The sequence below is a fragment of the Camellia sinensis genome, chromosome 2 (assembly GCF_055761805.1).
Source record: "Camellia sinensis isolate YWXY chromosome 2, ASM5576180v1, whole genome shotgun sequence".
NCBI classification, from domain to species: domain Eukaryota; kingdom Viridiplantae; phylum Streptophyta; class Magnoliopsida; order Ericales; family Theaceae; genus Camellia; species Camellia sinensis.
In genome coordinates, this window is record NC_138962.1 from 129268074 (window position 1) to 129288425 (window position 20352).

The 20352-nt window shown below is 33.1% G+C and overlaps 1 protein-coding gene across 4 annotated transcripts; it reads right to left on the reverse strand.

Moving 5' to 3' along the window:
• Positions 1-1833: 1833 nt before the first annotated feature.
• Positions 1834-16285, reverse strand: LOC145820332 (hyoscyamine 6-dioxygenase-like). Of its 4 annotated transcripts, XM_082915613.1 has the most exons (14): positions 15677-16285; positions 14269-14566; positions 13845-14095; positions 13320-13534; positions 13123-13228; positions 12646-12825; positions 10775-10901; positions 8571-8634; positions 8310-8438; positions 4217-4496; positions 3012-3113; positions 2770-2862; positions 2576-2614; positions 1834-1923 (listed from the first exon to the last, which is right to left on the reverse strand). In XM_082915613.1, the coding sequence occupies exons 2-4, from the start codon at positions 14473-14475 to the stop codon at positions 13531-13533; spliced, it is 462 nt and encodes a 153-aa protein (XP_082771739.1). In that variant the 5' UTR covers positions 14476-14566; positions 15677-16285; the 3' UTR covers positions 1834-1923; positions 2576-2614; positions 2770-2862; positions 3012-3113; positions 4217-4496; positions 8310-8438; positions 8571-8634; positions 10775-10901; positions 12646-12825; positions 13123-13228; positions 13320-13530. The 4 variants fall into 4 exon arrangements, with proteins under 4 accessions (XP_082771739.1, XP_082771742.1, XP_082771740.1 ...); XM_082915616.1 differs by lacking the exon at positions 2576-2614 and having other exon boundaries at positions 1834-1918; XM_082915614.1 differs by lacking the exon at positions 2576-2614.
• Between the last annotated feature and the right edge of the window lie 4067 nt (positions 16286-20352).

Below are 20352 nucleotides of genomic sequence, written 5' to 3' on the forward strand. Positions count from 1 at the left end.
CCTGCTCCCATTTTCGCGGGATCGTCGTGGTAAACTGGTACCCTGGGCCTGCTATCAACTCCAACCAGTAAGTCTTGGGGCCTGCTATCAGCCCTGGGCTAGTAATGTCTTGAGGCCTGCTATCAGCACCAGGCATTACCCTTTCCTTGTAGAGGGGAAGCTTTTTCCAAAGGCTACTATAACCTTGGCGGGATGTTCCCTCCGCAAGTTGGTTGCGGCGGCAGTAGTTGCTGCGGTAGTCATTTCCCGTGGCAAATTCAAATGGCATAACCGACAATATTCAAGGTAGCGGCGCCGACAAAGTGCGTCTGCAACTTGGCGCCTCTGCAACTTAGTTGCTTCGGTTCTCTTCTTCCTTCAGCAACTCCAAGTGGCGATGGAACCGAAAATACTTGGAATGGCGGCGCTAAGACAAAATGTCTCCACAACTTGGTCGTCACAACTGACGCCTCTACAACTTAATTGCTTCGGCTTTCTCTTTCCCTCATCAACTTTGGATGGCGGCGGAGCCGAAGATATTAGGAATGGCAGCGCTGAGGCAAAGTACCTCGGCAACTTCCTCGCTACATGTATTCCCTCTGCAACTTGACCGTCGCATGTGTTCCCGCTGCAACTTGACTTGGTCATTTTCCTTCGTGGAGTCTGTTTGGACCCTTGGCGGGTCGGACCTACTCCGGCCCACTGTTGGCCCACTTCCCTTGGACTTTAGCCCATGCTCCTTTTTCATTCTTGGTCGCCTCTTTGGGACGACCTCAATACTTAGGCCCATACTTAATTTGGGGTTTAATTTCTGGCCCTCCAAAAAAACAGAACGTAGTGGCTAGAAGTAGTGTTGAAGCTGAATTTAGATCAGTGGCTCATGGAATTTGTAAAGCTTTGTGGATCGAGAGATTATTGAAAGACTTAAAAATTCCAAGAACATCACCAATGGAAGTTTACTGTAACAAGAAGGCAGCAAGTGCAATTGCTCATAATCTTGTTCTTCACAACAGAACTAAGCATGTGGAAGTCGACAAGCCCTTTATCAACGAAAAGATTGAGAAGGAATTGATCTACATGTCTTATATACCCACTGCGGAGCAGATTGCAGATGTTCTTACAAAGGGACTACACAAGAGGCAGTTCGACCACCTAATCTACAAGTTGGCCATGGAAGACATATTCAAGCCAACTTAAGGGAGAGCGTTGGAAATGGGAAGAAAATAGTTCTGCCAGGATATGGCTGAATTCTTTAGGATATCATAGCTGTAAATATCTAGATTTAGTCAATACTATAGAATAGGAAAGTTTATATTTAGAATTAGAATTAGTAACTAAATAGTAGCTAATCAGTCCTCAAAATCAGTAGCTAATCAATCCCTTATTTTATGCCATGTATCTCCTATTAATAGAGGTGCTATGTGTACACTGTTTAATATGAGAATAAGAAATATTATTCTTTCTAGCTTTCATTCAAAATAATAAAATCCAATTTTCCAACTAGTACCAAGCATGTAGATTTTGAATTTCTGAACAAATTTAATTAAGGCATTTCAAAATGGCCTATTTGACTGATCAATAAATTAATGGAAGGAAAATAACACGGTGCAGCTGTTAATAGAGTAAGTAGAACTTCAATTGGCGAACAATAATGCAAGACCCCAAATGTTCTAGCAAACACTCACATGGGTGTTGGTTCCACACCGATGTGAGTGGTAGATTTTTTGGTAAATTTTTTCGTATCCCTAGGCATTTTGCTCATTGATGAAATATGGCAAGAGACGAAAACCACAAAAGAAAGACACGAAAAGGAGCATCATGTAACTACTAGGGAATGCTGGAAAACAAACTCACTTGGTAAGTCAACGAGAGATGGAAATAAGCTCAACAAATGATCCAAGAGACATCAATGCTGGAAGCACACTTAGAAACGATTTTTCTGATCTGCATCAAAAAAGAAAACAGAAAAAAAAAATATATGTATGAAAGTCAGTAATGCCCTTCACTGCAGATTAAGTCCACAGTATCTCTGAAAGCATTCTTTTAGATTCTCCTTTTTTAAATTAAATATGTGTTTAGTTGTCAAAATTTCTATTAAGCTCAATTAGTTTCAATACGAAATTACTATACCATATTTTGTTCCAACAAGGTTGGGAAGGTGCATAATAACTTTAAACATACAAAATAAGGTGTGGCATCACATAAGCAACGAAATTTATTTCTGAAGTAGCATTGACAAGACAAAAATAAAATAAAACTACAATTATGAATACCAATATATATGAAGGGTCTTGCTAAAAAGTGCCCTAGGACACGAAAAGTAGACCAAAAAATAAATTTAAAAACAGAAGACACTTCTTATTAAATTCAATGCAGTTTTTATTGAAATTAATGCACTTCTTTTAACCGTTTGACCTATTTTCAAGACACTTCCTTATTTCAATCCCAATATTCAGCACTTTTAACATTTGTCATATACAAATATCAAATTATTAGGACACAACAATTGCACGAATTATAACTAAGATCATTTCAATAAAATAAATGATATATATCTTTTAAGAACGGAACCAAAAAGATGACACGAGGAACTTACTTCTCTACATTTCATGAGCTTTAGCATTAATGGGAAAAACTACAGATGCAAGACTAATGTTAGAGGAGGATAAGTTACCAAAATATTTGATATACATGTTTCATATTTCTTCTTTTCTACTTCTAAATCTAAAAATTCAGTCAAATAAAGAAACTAAATCCTATGCAAAGAATCATGCCAATCTCAAATCATACCTAAGGGAGTAATGTAGGGAAATTAGTTAGAAGTTTTCTCTTGTTAAGATTTCGAAAGGCAATGTAGCAGCAACAACATGGTCTAAAAATTCACTGCAATCAAACATTGGAAGAGTGATTTTCAAATATGATTTATCATATGATATGCATAAATAGAGAATAATTGTTAGATGAAATCATAATTTTATTTTTTCCCCACAAATAAACTATTGTGAAAGGACTACAAACTAAACCATCTTTACCGGCTCAAACATGAATGAATGGAGGTCCTCCTACTGGGATCAGCATCATGTAGAACCACCTCTCCAAAATAAAGAAAAAATAGACGAATTTCCTGAGTAAAACTGGAGAATAAAAGAACAATGCTTACATTAGCACATATGTAAGCATAATGATGAGGGGAAGAACTAGGAGAGAGGCAAATATCAAGCACCAAAAATACTTCAACATTCCAAATAAATAGTAACTACAAGTTAATAACACCTGCAATAAATTTATGGTCATTTTTTTCCATGTTTTGTTTGGTTCTGTTTTGAATGAGAACCGTCGTGGCTCGAGCTTTGACAGCTTCTTAAGCTACACAAGGTCTCTTCTTCTTTTTTTATAACAAAACAACTAACTCATTGCAGCAAGCAAACATATAAATTCTTCTCAAAGAAAGTATTTTCTCCCCCCAACCTAAACGATGCATTGTCCTCAATGTAAAAAACAAAATCACAAAGGTTAGGAGATTACCTTAAATAATGAACCATGTCTATATATATATATATATATATTTTTTTTTTTTTTGAGCGTCAACAAAAAATTTATTAAAAAAGAAAAGATGAACCATGAACCTGCAAGGGATTATTGCCAAAAACACAAGGGAAAAAAATTACAAACGAAAAACTAACAACTCCGAAATGTAACACTGCTTTTATTATTATGTTTATGGGTCTCAATAAATAGGGCCTTTTAATTCAATGGACTCCTCTCCTCTTCAGGTGGGAAATTCTCCAAAACGGGTTTAAGACGTTGGCCAGTCACTTTAAAAACATCACCATTCCTGGGATTTTCAATCTCAACGGCCCCATGAGAAAAAACAGTTTTAACTATGAAAGGGCCGGTCCATCTAGATCTCAATTTACCAGGAAACAAATGTAGTCTAGTTTTATACAAAAGAACCTTTTTGTGAAGGCTCAACAATTCATTTGAGTACAAACAATATTAACATTAAAAACATATCATATACAATGACATGGGGAGGACAAGTCAATCAACTGGGGGCCCTTTTTTCTTTCAAAACAACACCCCTTTTCTGCTCCCTTATTTACAAAAATATGAAATCTTGCCTTTAGGCAATAGCAATATTATCTTTTATTCGATGAAAAGCTACAAACACAAGACCGTTGTGAGTAAAAAGGTATATATATTATGTAGAGGGTTAGAAAATTAAGATAAAAATTACCATCTTGTTGCGCAGAATTCGAGCACCCCAAGCACACTTGACAACATTGCGCTCAGATCTAGTGTTCTTGCTATTATCTAAGTCACCCAATATATATTACATAAAAGGAACAAATAAGGAACAAAAGATGAGTAGTAATTAAAAGGAAAAATAAAAAAATATTTGAAGAGCAAAATCAAAATAAAAAAGGACTGGAGGTACAATGAAATCTTGTCTAACCTTTGAGAGAGGTTTTGTGAATGCTATGAGATGATTTCAAAGCAAACCGAGTCTTATGGCCCTAGTTGAGCAATTTATATTGTTGATGGCTCAAATGTAGTTTTTCTAAAAATTTAAATTAAATACATTATATCACAATTAAATATAAATTGAGAGAATGGATATAATATCCAAAATTCCTATAATAACTACGTAATTTTAAGCATTCATCACACCTCCCAACCAGCTTTAATTTTAGAACCTAGCAATTAAGGCGACTAAAATAAAATCAAAAAGAAAAATAAAAGCAACTACTCTAAACTACTTCCGCAAGAAATCATGATTGAATTTAGCACATGCAACAAGCCCTTAATCCAATAGATTACCCCTCACGGACGAGTTAAAGTCTCGTGTTTCCAAAGATGTTACCCACAAACATCCAAAAATTTCTTTAGTAAAACGACTTCTTTCATTCTCATGCCAAGGTTAAAGAACCAATCATGAATTTCACAACCTTAACAAGATAATCAATCAAAGTTTAAAAGACTAGCAGCAAGTAAAGATATTGCATGACATTCAAAATTTGGAGTGTGTGAAAAAAGTTCAACCAACACAGACACAACCTTAGCCTTAAAGTGAAATATAACCCAAATCTCTTTCTGAAACATGCTTCGACTCAAATCTCACCAGTTATTGCACTCAACAAATAAATCACTCGGAATATGGTGCAAAAATTGCTCTCAATATATGCGAGTAGAACAATGTAAATCAAAGCTAAAATATCCCGCATACTAATTTTTTTGAAAAACGCTAATATGAAAGAATAAAGAAATAGTCTCATGAATGGAATATCAAATACTGAGAAATAAAATTTCCAGAAATGTTACCCACAAACGTCAAAAATTTTCTTTACTCGAAGGATTTCTTCGTTTTCATGCTAAAGTTCAAGAACAAGTCATGAATTTCACAACCTTAACAAGATAACCAATCAAAGTTCAAGACACTAGCAGCAAGTAAAGTTATCTCATGACATTCAGAATTTGGCATGCGTGAAAAAGTTTAGCCAACACATACACAACCTTAGCCTTAAAGTGAAATATAACCCAAATCTCTTTTTGAAACATGCTTCGACTCAAATCTCACCAGTTATTGCACTCAACAAATCAATCACTCAGAATATGGTGCAAAAATTGCTCTCAATATATGCGAGTAGAATAATGTAAATCAAAGGCAAAATATCCCGCATACTAATTTTTTGGAAAAACGCTATAATGAAAGAATAAATAAATAGTCTCATGAATGGAATATCAAATACTGAGAATTAAAATTACCACACCATCACCCCAATCCATCATGTCCACTTGTAAACTATACCACACTCAAGATCAAATAGGACTTTTATTTGGTTGTAATGCTTGGGTTGAGGAATTACGAAAAAATAATAAAAAGCCAAAAGTGAATAAAAAAAAGGACGTCTGAGAGACAATTGGCATAAAAATAAACACAATTAGAGCATTATTCCAAATGCCTTGCTCTTTCTATTACTTTTCTTTTTGTCTTTTTCAACTTCCTCCTACTTTTTTTTTTTCTTTTTGTTTTTTTTTCCCCTTCGTTGAACACAATTTATTTCTTCTTTTTTTCAGCTTTTCTCCTTTTTTTTTCTTTTTTTTTTTTTTCAAACAAATTTGCCATTGTCAAACTCAAATAATCCCAACATATCTACAAAAGTAAAAAGAAAGTATGGGTTGTGGGGTTAAACAAAGAAAGGCTAACATAAAGGCTCAAATTGGTTTCTAATGGTTCATGAAGTAATAATAAAAGAAAGAAAAATAAATAAAAGGCTCAAAGAAACAAAGATGGCCTAAAATCATCTCTCAAGAATTAGTATGGTCCTTCAACTTTCATGATCTCAAGGGAATAAAAGTGTCATAACAAATTGATTTATTCTCAGCATTCAACCAAAATGAAGAAATAATGAGACTAAACAACAAATTAATGTCCTTCCAAAGAAAATTAAGAGTAGATGTATAGTAACCCTCCAATAAGTGATTGGCACAAAACTCACAGGGTTAAAAGTCTCCACTATCATTCTTCAAGATTTTCAAGTCATATCCACTTATCAACTAAAAATCATATTCATGTGGCTAAAGTGCAGTGCAATTATTTCCAAATACGAACGCATGAAATACTTTAACAAAGTAGCTAGCATATCAAACTTCAACACAATTTCTCAAGTTAAAGCAATAAAATACTACAAGTATGCCGAATCACTCAATGCATAGAACAATACATTACCATGCACACCTTTTTTTCTTTTTTTAAACAAAACAACTAACTCATTGTAGCAAGCAAACATATAAATTCTTCCCAAAATAAGAATTTTCTCCCCCCAACCTAAACGATGCATCATCCTCGAGGGAGTAAAAAGTGTGACAACAAATTGATTTGTTCTCAGCATTCAACCAAAAATGAAAAAATAATGAGACTAAACAACAAATTAATGCGCTTCCAAAGAAAAATTAAGAGTAGATGTATAACGACCCTCCAATAAATGATTGGCACAAAACTCACAGGGTTAAAAGTCTCCACTATCATTCCACAAGATTTTCAAGTCATACCCACTTATCAACTAAAAATCATATTCATGTGGCTGAAGTGCAGTGCAATGATTTCCAAATATGAACACACGGAATACTTTAACAAAGTAGCTAGCATATCAAACTTCAAAACAATTCTCGAGTTAAAGCAATTAAATACCACAAGTATGCCCAATCAGTCAATGTATAGAACAAAAGAAAACCATGAGCACTAAATTTTTATTTTTTTTTAACAAAATAACTAACTCATAGCTGCAAGCAAATATATAAATTCTTCTCAAAATAAGTATTTTCTCCCCCCAAACTAAACAATGCATTGTCCTGAATGTAAAAAATAAAATCAAAAAGTTAAGGAGATTACCTTAAATGATTAACCATATCTATATGTGCCATTGCCTGCAAGGGGTTAGCGCCAAAAAACACAAAGGAAAAAAAATACAAACGAAAAACTAACAACTCCTAAAAGTATTATTTTGAATAACATGCACAAACCGGATCATTGGAAATTTTGATCAATTATTTTGAATAACTTTTTGAATGGAGTAAAGGAAGTTGGACTCGTCGATCTCTAATTATCTAAAAACTATGAAAAGGGTGTTTTTGGTTTCTATAACGCGCCACAACAAATGAAACACAATTCCAACAAAATCTCCACAAAAGAAGAGATAAAATTGCATAAGATAATACATGTATTAGCAGTTCACTCTTTGCATGTTTTTTTCCACATGAAACTATTAACAAAGTTTTTTTTTCCCACTTTTCCTTCCATTTCTTTTTCCCTTCTCATACAAGATCCACCGAACGCTTATCATGAAATATAGCCCAAATTATTGGAAAGGAATTTCCAAACCTCACACATATGTTGGAACACTATAGCAATCGCAATCAAATACTTCACAGGATCAATATAAATAAATTATATATTACATATATATATAACACCACGTATATCAGTATAACCAATTGCCCTATTTTTGTTTCATCATAGAGTAGTTGAAAAAGGCGTCATTTCAATACATTATGTAAACAAAAACCTATGAACTACTCAATTCTCAATTCAACAGCACACCCAATTTTCAAACAACACAATTCAAATAATTTTGGTTGAAACTCATATTAAATTGTATGAATCGAATCGTGCATCATACAATTCTAACACCATACTAGTTGGAACCTGTAAAAGCCGTGTCAATAGAATTATTTTGATCAGTTATTCATGAAATACAATATCCATTTCCAAGGAATTCTAGCAATGTAAGTGAATTTATTCTTCAGTGATAACTGAGACTAGAAATTACATGGTTGTCGACTCTGGTAGCTGGTGCCGGAGGCAAGACGAGATCTGCTTCCAGATCAAGTTGAAGATATGCAGGCACCCCCATCACCTTCTATCTCCATGCCCATGTTAGCTTCCCAAGAATCACGCTCTACATCACAACATCAAAAAGGATAAATGAAAAAAATAAAAACTAAAAAAAACTAGGGCCCAATTTAGTCTCCATTTCCAAGCAATGGCAGCAACATAAGTGAAGGAATTCTTGAGTGATAACTGAGATTACCTGGTTGTTGACTCACTGCTCAGTTGAGGAATTCTTTAGTCTTCATCACTTGTGTTACTACTCGCTGCTCAGTTGCCATTGAATAAAAAAAGGTCTACATTAATCACCCAAAAAACACATGGATTTATTATATATAACCCAACATACATTAATTATGTAGCAACTACCACCAATAAACTACTAAGTGAATTTTTAGACCATGTTGTTGTAGAAGCTACACTGAAATTTCGAAATCTTAACAAGAGAAAACTGCTAACTAATTTCCCTACATTACTCCCTCAGGTATGATTTGAGATTGGCATGATTCTTTGCTTAGGATTTAGTTTCTTTATTTGACTGAATTTTGAGATTTAGAAGTAGAAAAGAAGAAATATGAAACATGGATATCAAATTTTTTGGTAACTTGTCCTCCTGTAACATCAGTCTTGCATTTGTAGTTTTCTCCATTATTGCTAAAGCTCCTGAAACGTAGAGAAGCAAGTTCCTCATGTCATCTTTTTGTTCTGTTCTTAATAGATATATGTAATTTATTTTATTGGAATGGTCTTAGTTATAATTCGTGTAATTGTTGTGTCCTCAAGATATTTGTATATGACAAATGTTAAAAGTGCTGGATATTGGGATTGAAATAAAGAAGTGTCTTGAAAATAGGTCAAACAGTTAAAAGAAGTGCATTAATTTCAATAAAAACTGCATTGAATTTAATAAAAAGTGTCCTGTGTTTTCAAATTTATTTTTTGGTCTACTTTTCGTGTCCTCGAGGCACTTGTTAACAAGACCCTTCATATATTGGTATTCATAATTGTAGTTTTATTTTATTTTCGTCCTGTTAATGCTACTTCAGAAATAAATTTTGTTCCTTATGTGATGCCACATCTTATTTTGTATGTTTAAAGTTATTATGCACCTTCCCGACCTTGTTGGAACAAAATATGGTATAGTAATTTCGTACTGAAACTAATTGAGCTTAATGGAGATTTTGACAACTGAACACATGTTTAATTTCAAAAAGGAGAATCTAAAAGAATCCTTAAGAGCCTGGTGTCAAGAGAAAATTGAGAAACTAATTAGCATGAGTAGTATTTTATTTTTGAGTTACGACTTATGTCTACAAATTGGCTTTCCTACTTAACAAAAAAAATAAAAATAGAATCATCTTTACCGACTCAAACATGAATGAATGAAGGTCCTCATACTAGGATCAACATCATGTAGAACCACCTCTCCAAAATAAAGAAAAAATAGACGAATTTCCTGAGTAAAACTATAGAATAGAAGAACAATGGTTACATCATCACATATGTAAGCATAATGATGAGGGGAAGAACTAGGAGAGAGGCAAATATCAAACACCAAAAATACTTCAACATTCCAAATAAATAGTAACTACAAGTTAATAACACCTGTAATCAATTCATGGTCATTTTTTTCTAAGTTTTATTTGTTTCTTGTTTGGTTGAAGGGCTATTTTTTATAAAATTAAACTTCTAAATAACTGAAAATCTCGGTGGTTGCCTCGCCCTCAATCTCCATCATCTCCAAATTACATGGACTACACTAACAGGAATTGCAATGTATGTAAAACTCTGAACATGAAGTAAAAGCAAAATTAAATAGATGAGACAAAAACAATACACATTTTTTAACAATGGAAAAGTGGGGACATGCATATAGGAGTCGCCCAAAAAAAAAAAAAGCAACAACATTATTTAATGGGAACTGCATTTTTATAACTAAAATCTATGACGGTAGTGATGGAAAATTATTTGTACATCCACAAGCAAAGATGTAGGCAAGTTGCACCCTACCATGACACAATATACATTGAATGCTTTGATTTTCAAGCTTTTCCAATAGAAGCCTCAGAGTAATACCAAAACAAAACTTGTCACAATTCTACTAAAGTAACTTTTTTACCTCATAAGAGAAATTTTGGTCTATAAATAGAGTAGAAGTTTTCACTGTAAGTAGGGGAACCAATGCACATATTAAAGCTAAAACAGAACATGAATTTCAAAATTACTATACAGAGTGAAAATATTGTGACATGCATCAAGAATAGAGTCAAAGTGAATATTGACATCATGCAATGCTATAGCAAAATACACATCAAGAGAGAGAGAGGAGAGATAGTGACAGTGGTGATTAAGAGTTTGATGAGGGTGTGTGGTCATAAAGCAATCAATGGATAGAGAAATCAATACCAGTAAAAGAAGACCACTAGAGGTTTGAGATTGAGAAATCGAAGCCATTAAGCATTGAAAAATCTTGTTAAGTTGCAGATAAACCCTAGCTCTGAAATCTTCAACACACTTCATGAAGCTTGTTCACCTGATCATATTGAAATTACATAAACAAAAATAATCACAAGAATAATCAAGCAATTTTATACAGATTTCAATTAATCTCAAGCAATTTAAAGCAAAATTTAAGCAATTCTCCATCATCAGAAAGACGATTTCAGAAAAATAAATAACTAGATTTCAAGATGCGTGATGGATTTCAGACGATCTCACACTTCTTCTTCTTCGTCTACTTCGTCTTAGGGTTTGAGTGTGGTTTAGGGGGTTTCTGCTGCTTCGTCTAAGGGTTTTTTTGTGATTCGTCTTCATGTTCTCCATCAGAAAGACGATTTGAATTGGTCAATTTCAAAGGTTTTGGGTTTCTCAAATGGATAGAAGCTAGAGAGATCAAAAGGGTTTAGGTTTATGGAGAGAGAGCAGCGATGGCAGATAATAGAGAGAGAGAGGCGTCAATAAACAAAGGAGTGAAAAGAGAGGAGACCGTTATAAAACCCTAATTTTGAAGCGGTGGAAGATTAGCGAGAGAGAGGGGTCTAGAAACAAAGGAAGGAAAAGAGAGTGAAAGTTGTGAAACCCTAATTTTTAACACGTTACCTTGGGGGTAAGTGGAAGCAAGCTTCAACCAACCAAGCTACTTTAAAATGTTGATATGGAACTGAAATTAATAATTTATATATATATATATACTAGTGTATGCACGTGCCTAAAGGCATGGTATAAATATTGTTGAGATCAAAACGTAGTTATAATTTATACGTATCATGCTAAAATTTGTAAAATCTGTAACTTCTTTTGATAAAAATACTAAAAAAATATAAAGAAATATTCATCTTATGGATTAAAATATAATTTATCTAATTTGTTGCGCAAAAAAAATTTTTGAGGTCAAAATATAAATAGATGGTCCGTTTGGTTTGGATTTTCAAATAATTTTATAATTAGAGTTTGGTTGTATATTTTGAAAATAATTTTTACAAATTTGAAATTCAAAACTTATTTGGTTTACAGCTTTCAAAAATAATTTTTAAAATTTTCAATCTGTATTTTGTTACTTTTAGTAAACTTTTTAAATATTTTAATCAACATTTTTTACTTTTTCAGATCCATTCAATCTGAATACACTTAAAAATTATAAAATTTAGAGTAATGTTATAAAATTTACACTGAAAAATTTTTAAAATAAATTTTACAATTTAAAATAAAATTTTATAATTTTGCATGATTTATGTATTTTAAGTATTTGAACTCAAATTATAGTAAATAATGCATTTTAATTATTTTTTTATATTTTGTATAAAATAAATACTAACAAAAACAAAAACATAATTTGTTCCCAAGAGAGTGAGGCAACGGTGGCGGTGGCCGCGACGGACAACAAAACACACTTTGTGTCCAAGAGCCACAACAGCCCAAAAAAACAAAAAACAAAAAAAACTCTTCACCCCCACCCACCCATCCATCCTTTCTCGCTCATCTCACTCTTTCAAATTTCAAATTTTAAAACACACACTCACTCTCTCTCTCTCCCCTCAAAACACACTTTGCTACCCCAAGAAGAAGAGGCCAAATCTATAAAGGCCAAAAAAATAATCCTGCCACATTAAGTGTTTGAGACGTGAGAGAGAGCAAAGAGTATTTGGGCGGGAATCAAGTGTTTGGTACATTTGAAAGGATTGATCTTAACCATTGATATACACTTAGAATTAATTTAGACCATTAAAAATCATTTTGGACATTTTTAAAAATCATCCTGCCATATTATATAGATTTACCTTTGCCATTGTCACTATGTCAGGCACAATGCCTTGGGTCTCAAATCCCCAAAAATGGCTCCCAGTGTGAGCAAACCCAGATTGAACCTCATCGGCAATACGAAGCCCTCCTGCTTTCTTAATACTGCTGTATACGGCAAGGAAGTAACCTGGGGCCACTTCAATAATTCCACCCACTCCCTGCCATTTTAGAGAGTAGTTCAAATTAGACAATAACTCGGAAGAGGTTGTATTAATAGGAAAATGATATTCTCACACAATTTTCGTACAGAATTTAAGACAAAAATAATGTGGCAATGACACTCTCGCAATTGTGAACCATAGTGATGGGCATTTGACTATCAATGGAAGGATATAAATGCGACACATCATTTTGCATAAATTTTTTTGTGTTAAATCCTGTATGTACATCATTACCCTAATCAATATAGCCACAAAAAGAAACAATAAAAACAAATTTACATAGACGATGCTTACCTGTATGGCTTCAGAAATAAAACCAGCTACATGCCCTGAAGTTCTAAAGGTAATGAGATCTTCAACATCTCTTGCATACTTCTCCCTGTCTGAACCAAAGACTCCACTGTATGGATTTGGGTTAAGGGCATGGTGAACTCTGCTCTGTTGACAATAATATGTAGGCTACCTAGGTTAAGCACAAAGTGAAGATATACCTCTAGCTGGCTGCCTATGTTGATAACAAATGCACCGGGGACATGTTTAACACCAACCCATTGCCCATCCTTGAGGATATGAAGCCCATACTCGTCCTGTTGAAGTAAGGTTAAGAGGTTGGTGTCGTAGTGTCCACATACTCCCAAGACCACACTTGGGTTTGGACATGGCGGATAATGATTAACTATCATTCCCTGGAATTTGCTCAGGTCACCTGCAAAATACCCCACTTCAATTCCCAATCCTTCACAAATAAGATTCAAAATCCTCAAGCCTAACTTCCTCACTTCCACTGAATATGTCCCAACAACCTCTCCGAAAATAAAATTAACAATAATTTATCAGTCAGTTATATAACTCAACTCAACTCAAAGAGCCCAAATCCCAATTAGTAATCCCCAAGAGAAAAAAAAAACAAAAAAAAAAAAAGATAATTCAAAATTTTTTTTTGCTGCCACATAGAAGTATTATGCAACAACAAGACCAGACAGATTTAAGCGGCGTAGTGGGGTTGCAGGGTTTACCGGTATCTATCTGGCTTTTCTAGCCAAGTTTCAATGTGATCCTCTAAAGGGTGGCAATCTTGTCTTACTGAATCCTTCCAGTAGTTGTGATTAATAACAGAGTGAGGAAAACTGCCTGTGTAGAGTCTGAAGCTCTTACTCGTGTCCTCGGAATAGTAAGTGGCCTTGTCTTCGTCAGGCATGTCAAAGAACTCCTTGAACAGACTCATTGTGTCGTCCATTAGTTCTTTTAATAGTCCATGGTTGATCACCTGTTTTATGAATTATTGTAGTAGTCAATGGCATCATTTGGTTGGTGTTAAAAAAGTAAATACATTTTCAAGAGCTAAATACTTGTAAATTGTTTCAAAATGTTGTCTTAAGAGCTTTCCAATAAAATATGTATGTGTTTGTGTATTTAAGTAAGCAAGGATTTACAACGAACCTGAAACATTCCAAAATCCTGGCTACCTTTCATAATTTGCTTAATTGAATCAGCTCTGTCATGACCGTCTACTTGTTGTAGATCAACCACTGGAATGCCTCTGCACAAAGGCACTGCAAGGTCTCCAGGTCTTTCTTCAGATGAGCAAACAAAGTTTTCTGGCAAGGTGTGAACATTCTTGGACCAGCTTGAAACAAGAGCTGACATTCTCTTCAAGTGAAATCATCTTCACACATGTGAATACATGAGAAGAGGCTGATAAACTTGGGTTTTTATAATGGATTTCCAGCTTTGTCTACTGCAATAATGGAACGAAATTATAATTCAAACAAAGATCACTTTCCCCATTGAATACGTTAGTGTTATGTTTGGATGGATTTTGGATTTATGAAGGAGGGGGAAGTGAAATACATTAATTGCATGCAAAGCATTTTGACAAAGATGGATTCTTAAAAAACTGTATCTCAATCAACTCTTCAACTCTAGCATTATTTAATTGTCTGAAAGGAAATGCCTTTCCAAATGTTTAGTCTATGATCATGTTTTGCAACTTGAATTGAACACAACTTAGAGATATAAAACCAGTAATACGAGTGGCCTAATAGCTCGCCTAACCAGTTTCTTATTAGGATTTAACATAACTATTTTACTCTTAACTACCCAAAAAAAAATATATGGAAAATCTAAAATCATTCGGATAGTGAAATTTTTTTTCTTATTTTCATGGAATTCAAGTTTGCCATGTGTTTGGTGTAAGGCTTTTCTTCTTTTTTTTTTCTTTTTTTTTTGTGTGTTAAACTTGCATTTAAATGATTTTTACTATCTCACTGATAAAGCAATTGTCTCAAGAATAATGGAGATGATCGTCGTCATCATGATGTTTACAAGATTTTTGTTAAAGAAATATAAATTTAAGGATGTTCTTAGTGGTACCAAAAAAATATTAAATAAAATGATGATGATCATGATGACAATAAAAATGAACAAGCTTCTATATCCGTGGCAACAAGTATAAGAAAATCCTCAATTTAACCTGTAAGTCTGTATTGGCCACCGAATTCTAATAAAAACATGAAATCAAACCCCAAATTACATATGTATTAATGAAATGAAGAAAAAGAACAGAGAGAGAAGGGGAAAAAAATAACAAATAAACAACTCTATGTATTCATGAAATAAAGGAGAAGAACAGGGAGAGAAGGGAAAAAATATCAAACCCACATCACAGCAATCAACAAAATGTACATAACCTTGAAGCGAATGTACAATAAAGAGCTGCAGGAAGCCCGAAATTGGAGTAAAATACCTCTGTTCTTGAAGACGACAGTGGGGTTTGAACAGTAGCAAGCCAAATCAGTCAAAAACAAAAACAGAGAGAGAAGGGGGGAAAAGACTCAATCGATCTTACCTTGCGAGCGCACCGTCGGTAGCGAAGGGAGCCGAATTGAGCAGCGTAGCGAAGAGCCTGCAGAAGATTGTCTGTTCGGCACCGAAACAACGGGACCATCGAGCGGTGAACACGGACAGGGTGCAGAATCGGAAACCCTAGAGAGAGAGTGAGGGCTTGATGAGAGAGAGTAGGAGTGCAAAGATATCGTCTCAATCGGGAGGAGATTTTAGGGTTTTGGAAGGCGAATTTGTGGGGGTTTGGATCGGAGCGAGGGGATGGAGAAGGGAATGTTGGCGGAGAGTCGACGCCATGAGAGAGACGTTAGAGAGAGAAAACGGTGAAGGACTGTTATGAATGTAGGGATATGGATGAATTTCAGAGAGGCCAAGCTCAGCATTGAATCCCAGCCGAGTATTTTTCGGAGAGCGGCAGATGCGGACTACGGCGCTGCTGCAGAAGAGGGGCGTCGTTGATGTGGTTGTGAAGGAGGCGGTGGTTCTGCTAACGGTAGTGCCACGGCGGCATTAGGGATCGAGAGAGAATCCTAGAGAGAGAAAGAGTGTGAACACAACACCCATCTCATCTCTCTCTCTCTGAACTACAACACATTGAGAGAGTACGTGGAGAGAGAGGGAGTTAAGAGACGTTTGGCAGACGTGGGAGAAACAGTAGAGAGTTTTTGGGCGGGAAAAAAATTAATCTCAACGGTAGATATTGATTAGAAATTATTTTAGTCATTCAAATAAACAAAATATAACATATTTTCAAAACTTGTTTAAATAAATACGTTTTAACATATTTTCAAAAGCTGTTTTTGTCTTATAATATAGGTATTAGTTTTATCTTTATGCTGGACAATTGGTTTCACCTTCTTAGTCTACCGTAGTTGTCATCTTGTCATCTAGATGAATAGTGTGAACAAATTCATGCAATTCAGACGGCACCAAATTAGATGAATGTAACATTCCTGATCACAAAAATGGGTTAGGGATTTGTGGGGCGGAACAAACCGAACCCCATTAGAGGCGAGACGGCGGAATAAAAATGGTCTTTGTTAGGGATGAGGAATGGAAATGGAAAAAAATAATAATAATTGGAGATTGGAAACAGAGAGTGTAAAACTCACATTTCTTGTCTCGTTGCCATTCCTATTTATAACTTCTCCAACTGGTCGGGGTAGGAGTTGGGCATTGGCCGGGTCGGGACCGGACCAAAATTTTATCACTTTATAAGCAATTTGTGTTGAGCTAATGTAATCTATTTAAGTCAAATCTAAAATTAATAGTATAATATAATTTTGAATTCCAATTATTATTATATATATATATATATATATTTTTTTTTTTAAATGTGAGCGAAATAATTTTTATGAAATAAAAATTGTATTAAAAAGTCATCCAATCTAACGTTCCAACATGCATAAAAATATATAATAATATTTTACTTATTACAAATACTTTAATAATTAAAATATTATGTACTATAATATTATGCATTGAAGCATGAGGATGGAGCATAGCTCGCTTTCGGAGAGTTGAGATACAGGTTTGTAAAATTAATTTAAATTGAATAGATTACAATTGTCCTTTTTTTTTGTTGTGACAAATGCAAATTAAATAGGTTATGATTACTGAATCGATATAATTTTTTTATGTTCATGAAATAAAAAAATGAAATGTCCAACATACTTAATAGTTCGAATTATCAAAACGATATCTATGATAGACATCACAAGACTAAACAGTGCTCTTCAGTTCAAATTATGGACTGAAAAGAATTTCCTCGTATGAAACAACTACGTTAGTAATCAGGTTTTTTGTTTTTCTCTCTAATTTAAGAGTGGCCCGAAGAGAATTCCCTCATATAAAATAACTACATTAGTGATTGTGTTTCTTTTTTCTTTTCTTTTTTTTTCTCTCTCTCTAATTTAAGAGGTTTCCTAGGGCATAGGGAATCGAATCAAGAGGAAGATCCGTTCTAATTTAAAAATTGGATTAGAGAGCATCGTTTTGGCCCATGAGGCCTACCACATGCCCTGTTTCGATAATCTGAATCGTTCATTTTATCAAGCACTTTGTGTATTTCATCTACACAAAAAATTAAGTCCATTTGATAACTATAACTTATTTAATTTTTGTTTTTTCACCAACAAAATTGATGACAATTGCGTTCTTATCCGACATGACTGCAACACTTATTTTGAAGTGTCGATACTTCATAGCACCTAGGTCTCTGCAACAACTTTCTAAAAGTTCTTATTGACCGGTATCCAGTTTCAATCGAATAAACTTTACCATTGCCAAAAACTTTACAATGCATAAGGTTCATTCTATTTTTTTTATGATTATTGCTTTTTATATTTTCTTCTTATTATGTGTTTTTTATTGACATTTTTCATTTTATTTACATACTTTTATTGCTTAAGAGTTCTGTGGTCCAAACATTACAATGCATACATATAATATTAGGATAGTTAATTATTATTATTTATTTTATTTTATTTTTATCAAACTAAACTAAGCCTTGTATTTCAAACCAATCCAACCCAATAATTTGTCTGTATATTGTCCCCTATAGCCACTGATCCCAACCACATCGATTTTTGTTATATGTTCTTCTTATTATGTGTTTTTTATTGACATTTTTCATTTTTTATTTACATACTTTTATTGTTTGAGAGCTCTCCCGTCCAAACATTACAATGCATACATATGATATTAGAATAGTTTAGTTTTTTTTTTTTTATCAAACTAGACTAAGACTTGTATTTCAAACTGTTCCAACCCAATAATTTGCCTTTGTATTGTCCCCCACAACCACTGATCCCAACTACCCAATTCTGCTAAATTTAATGTCATTTTTCATTAAGTTTAGTAATTAAAATGCTTTTTTTTTGTTGTTAATTTTACTTAAGAAAAATAGATAAATGATTTAGATTGAAAACTAATCAAAATATTAAGGTTTAAACTGATCAAATTAAAAATTCAAGATTCATTTTGTTATAAGGATCATTTTTTTTTTTTTGGATAATTTCTCCTAACTAATATTGTTGGAATGAAATAAAATAGAATGATCAATTTATTTTATACATTATAAATATTCATTATTGATTAAAAAATAATTATTACGAAACAAGATTCAATACAAAATTAAGAGACATTTATTTTAATTAAAGCGACAACACTATATTTTAAAATTAAAAAATTGGAGAGATATGTTTCACTAATTTTCCTTTTTATTATTGTATGGTAAATCAATAAGGAATTTTATTTTTTATTTAATTCTATAGAATAAAATATTTTGATAAGTGGGCATTTGTAATTTTTTAAAGTACAAAGAATAATCTATATTTTAAGCAAATCATAAGGGATGTATTTGTAATTTATCCATTATGGGAATGACCAATTAGTTTCACTGAATTTTTTTCTTTTTTTTAATTAAAAATATAGAAAAAAATTCAAAAAAAAAGAGGTTTAACCATTCTAATAAAATAAATTATGAGTTTTTAATTGTGTCAATTTAAACTTTATTTTTTTAATTTAAATTATTTGTCTATTTATGTCAAATAAAATTGATGAAGGATTAACATTTAAGTCATTATATTCAATATATTTCAAACCAATTCCAAATTATCTCTATTTCCAAAACTATTTCAAATCAACTTTAGCTCTATTACCAAAGCTGCATTAACTGAACCAATATCTAAGTTGAAGTATGTAGTACATCATATTTTCAAATTAATTGATTTTTTAAAAAAAAAAAAAATTGAAACTTTTTAAAGAAGTTATTTGTTACTAATTCATATAAAAATTTAAAATACAATGAATTTGTATATCGAATTAATAAAAAAAAATGTTTATGAAAATTGTGAAAAAAAATGTGTTAAATTTAAATTTGGATGATCAATGTGGAATGAGTAACTAATTTTTAAAATTTTGGTTGGTTTAAAATTATTCAAAAAATAATTTTTAAATTTTTAATTCATATATATTTTTTTATATTTATAATGAAATTTTTTCATATATGGCCACTTGTTTTTTAGATACATATACTTAAAAAGTTAAAAAAAACGACTGGAGAAATCTTTAAAAAATTTAATAAATACAAAATATATATATATATATATATATTTTGTATATTGGTTAATATTTAGCCTTTTTTAAATAAAAAAAAAAGACCATAAATTTTAGGAATTTTTATTGATAAGTCCAATTTAGAAGTGTTTTAACCCAAGAAGTCCATGAAGGAATTTTTTAACCCATTTAGTCCCATGTATGTATAGTTTTATTCCATAAAGTCCATTTTCTTGATTTACACTATTTTCTTGGACACTTATGCCCTTATATTTAATTTTGATACCCTTATAAATATTTTTTTAACGATTAGCAATTTAATGATATGAACATTCTTATTTTAAAATTCACATTTGTAGGAATGTAAATTGGCCCGTGGACGGCCCGAAACCCGCCCGCGAGCCAGGGCAGGCCCGGCCCGTTGACAATGTGAATATTCACATTGACATGTTAAAATTCACATTAATAGGAGTGTAAAATTGGCCCCCGTCCCGTGGCGGCGCGAAACCCGCCCGCGGCCCATGGGCGGCCCGGGGCGGGCCCGGTCCGGCCCGTTGATAATGTGAATATTCACATTGACATGTTAACATTCACATTGATAAGAGTATAAAATTGGACCGC

Bases quoted from the DNA above. Each gene is read 5' to 3' on its own strand.
- LOC145820332 (XM_082915615.1), bottom strand. From the start codon at position 14,475: ATGTCAGCTCTTGTTTCAAGCTGGTCCAAGAATGTTCACACCTTGCCA. The intron at 14,096-14,268 runs GTTCGTTGTAAA...TTCATAAAACAG, and splicing joins AGGATTTTGGAATGTTTCAG to GTGATCAACCATGGACTATT.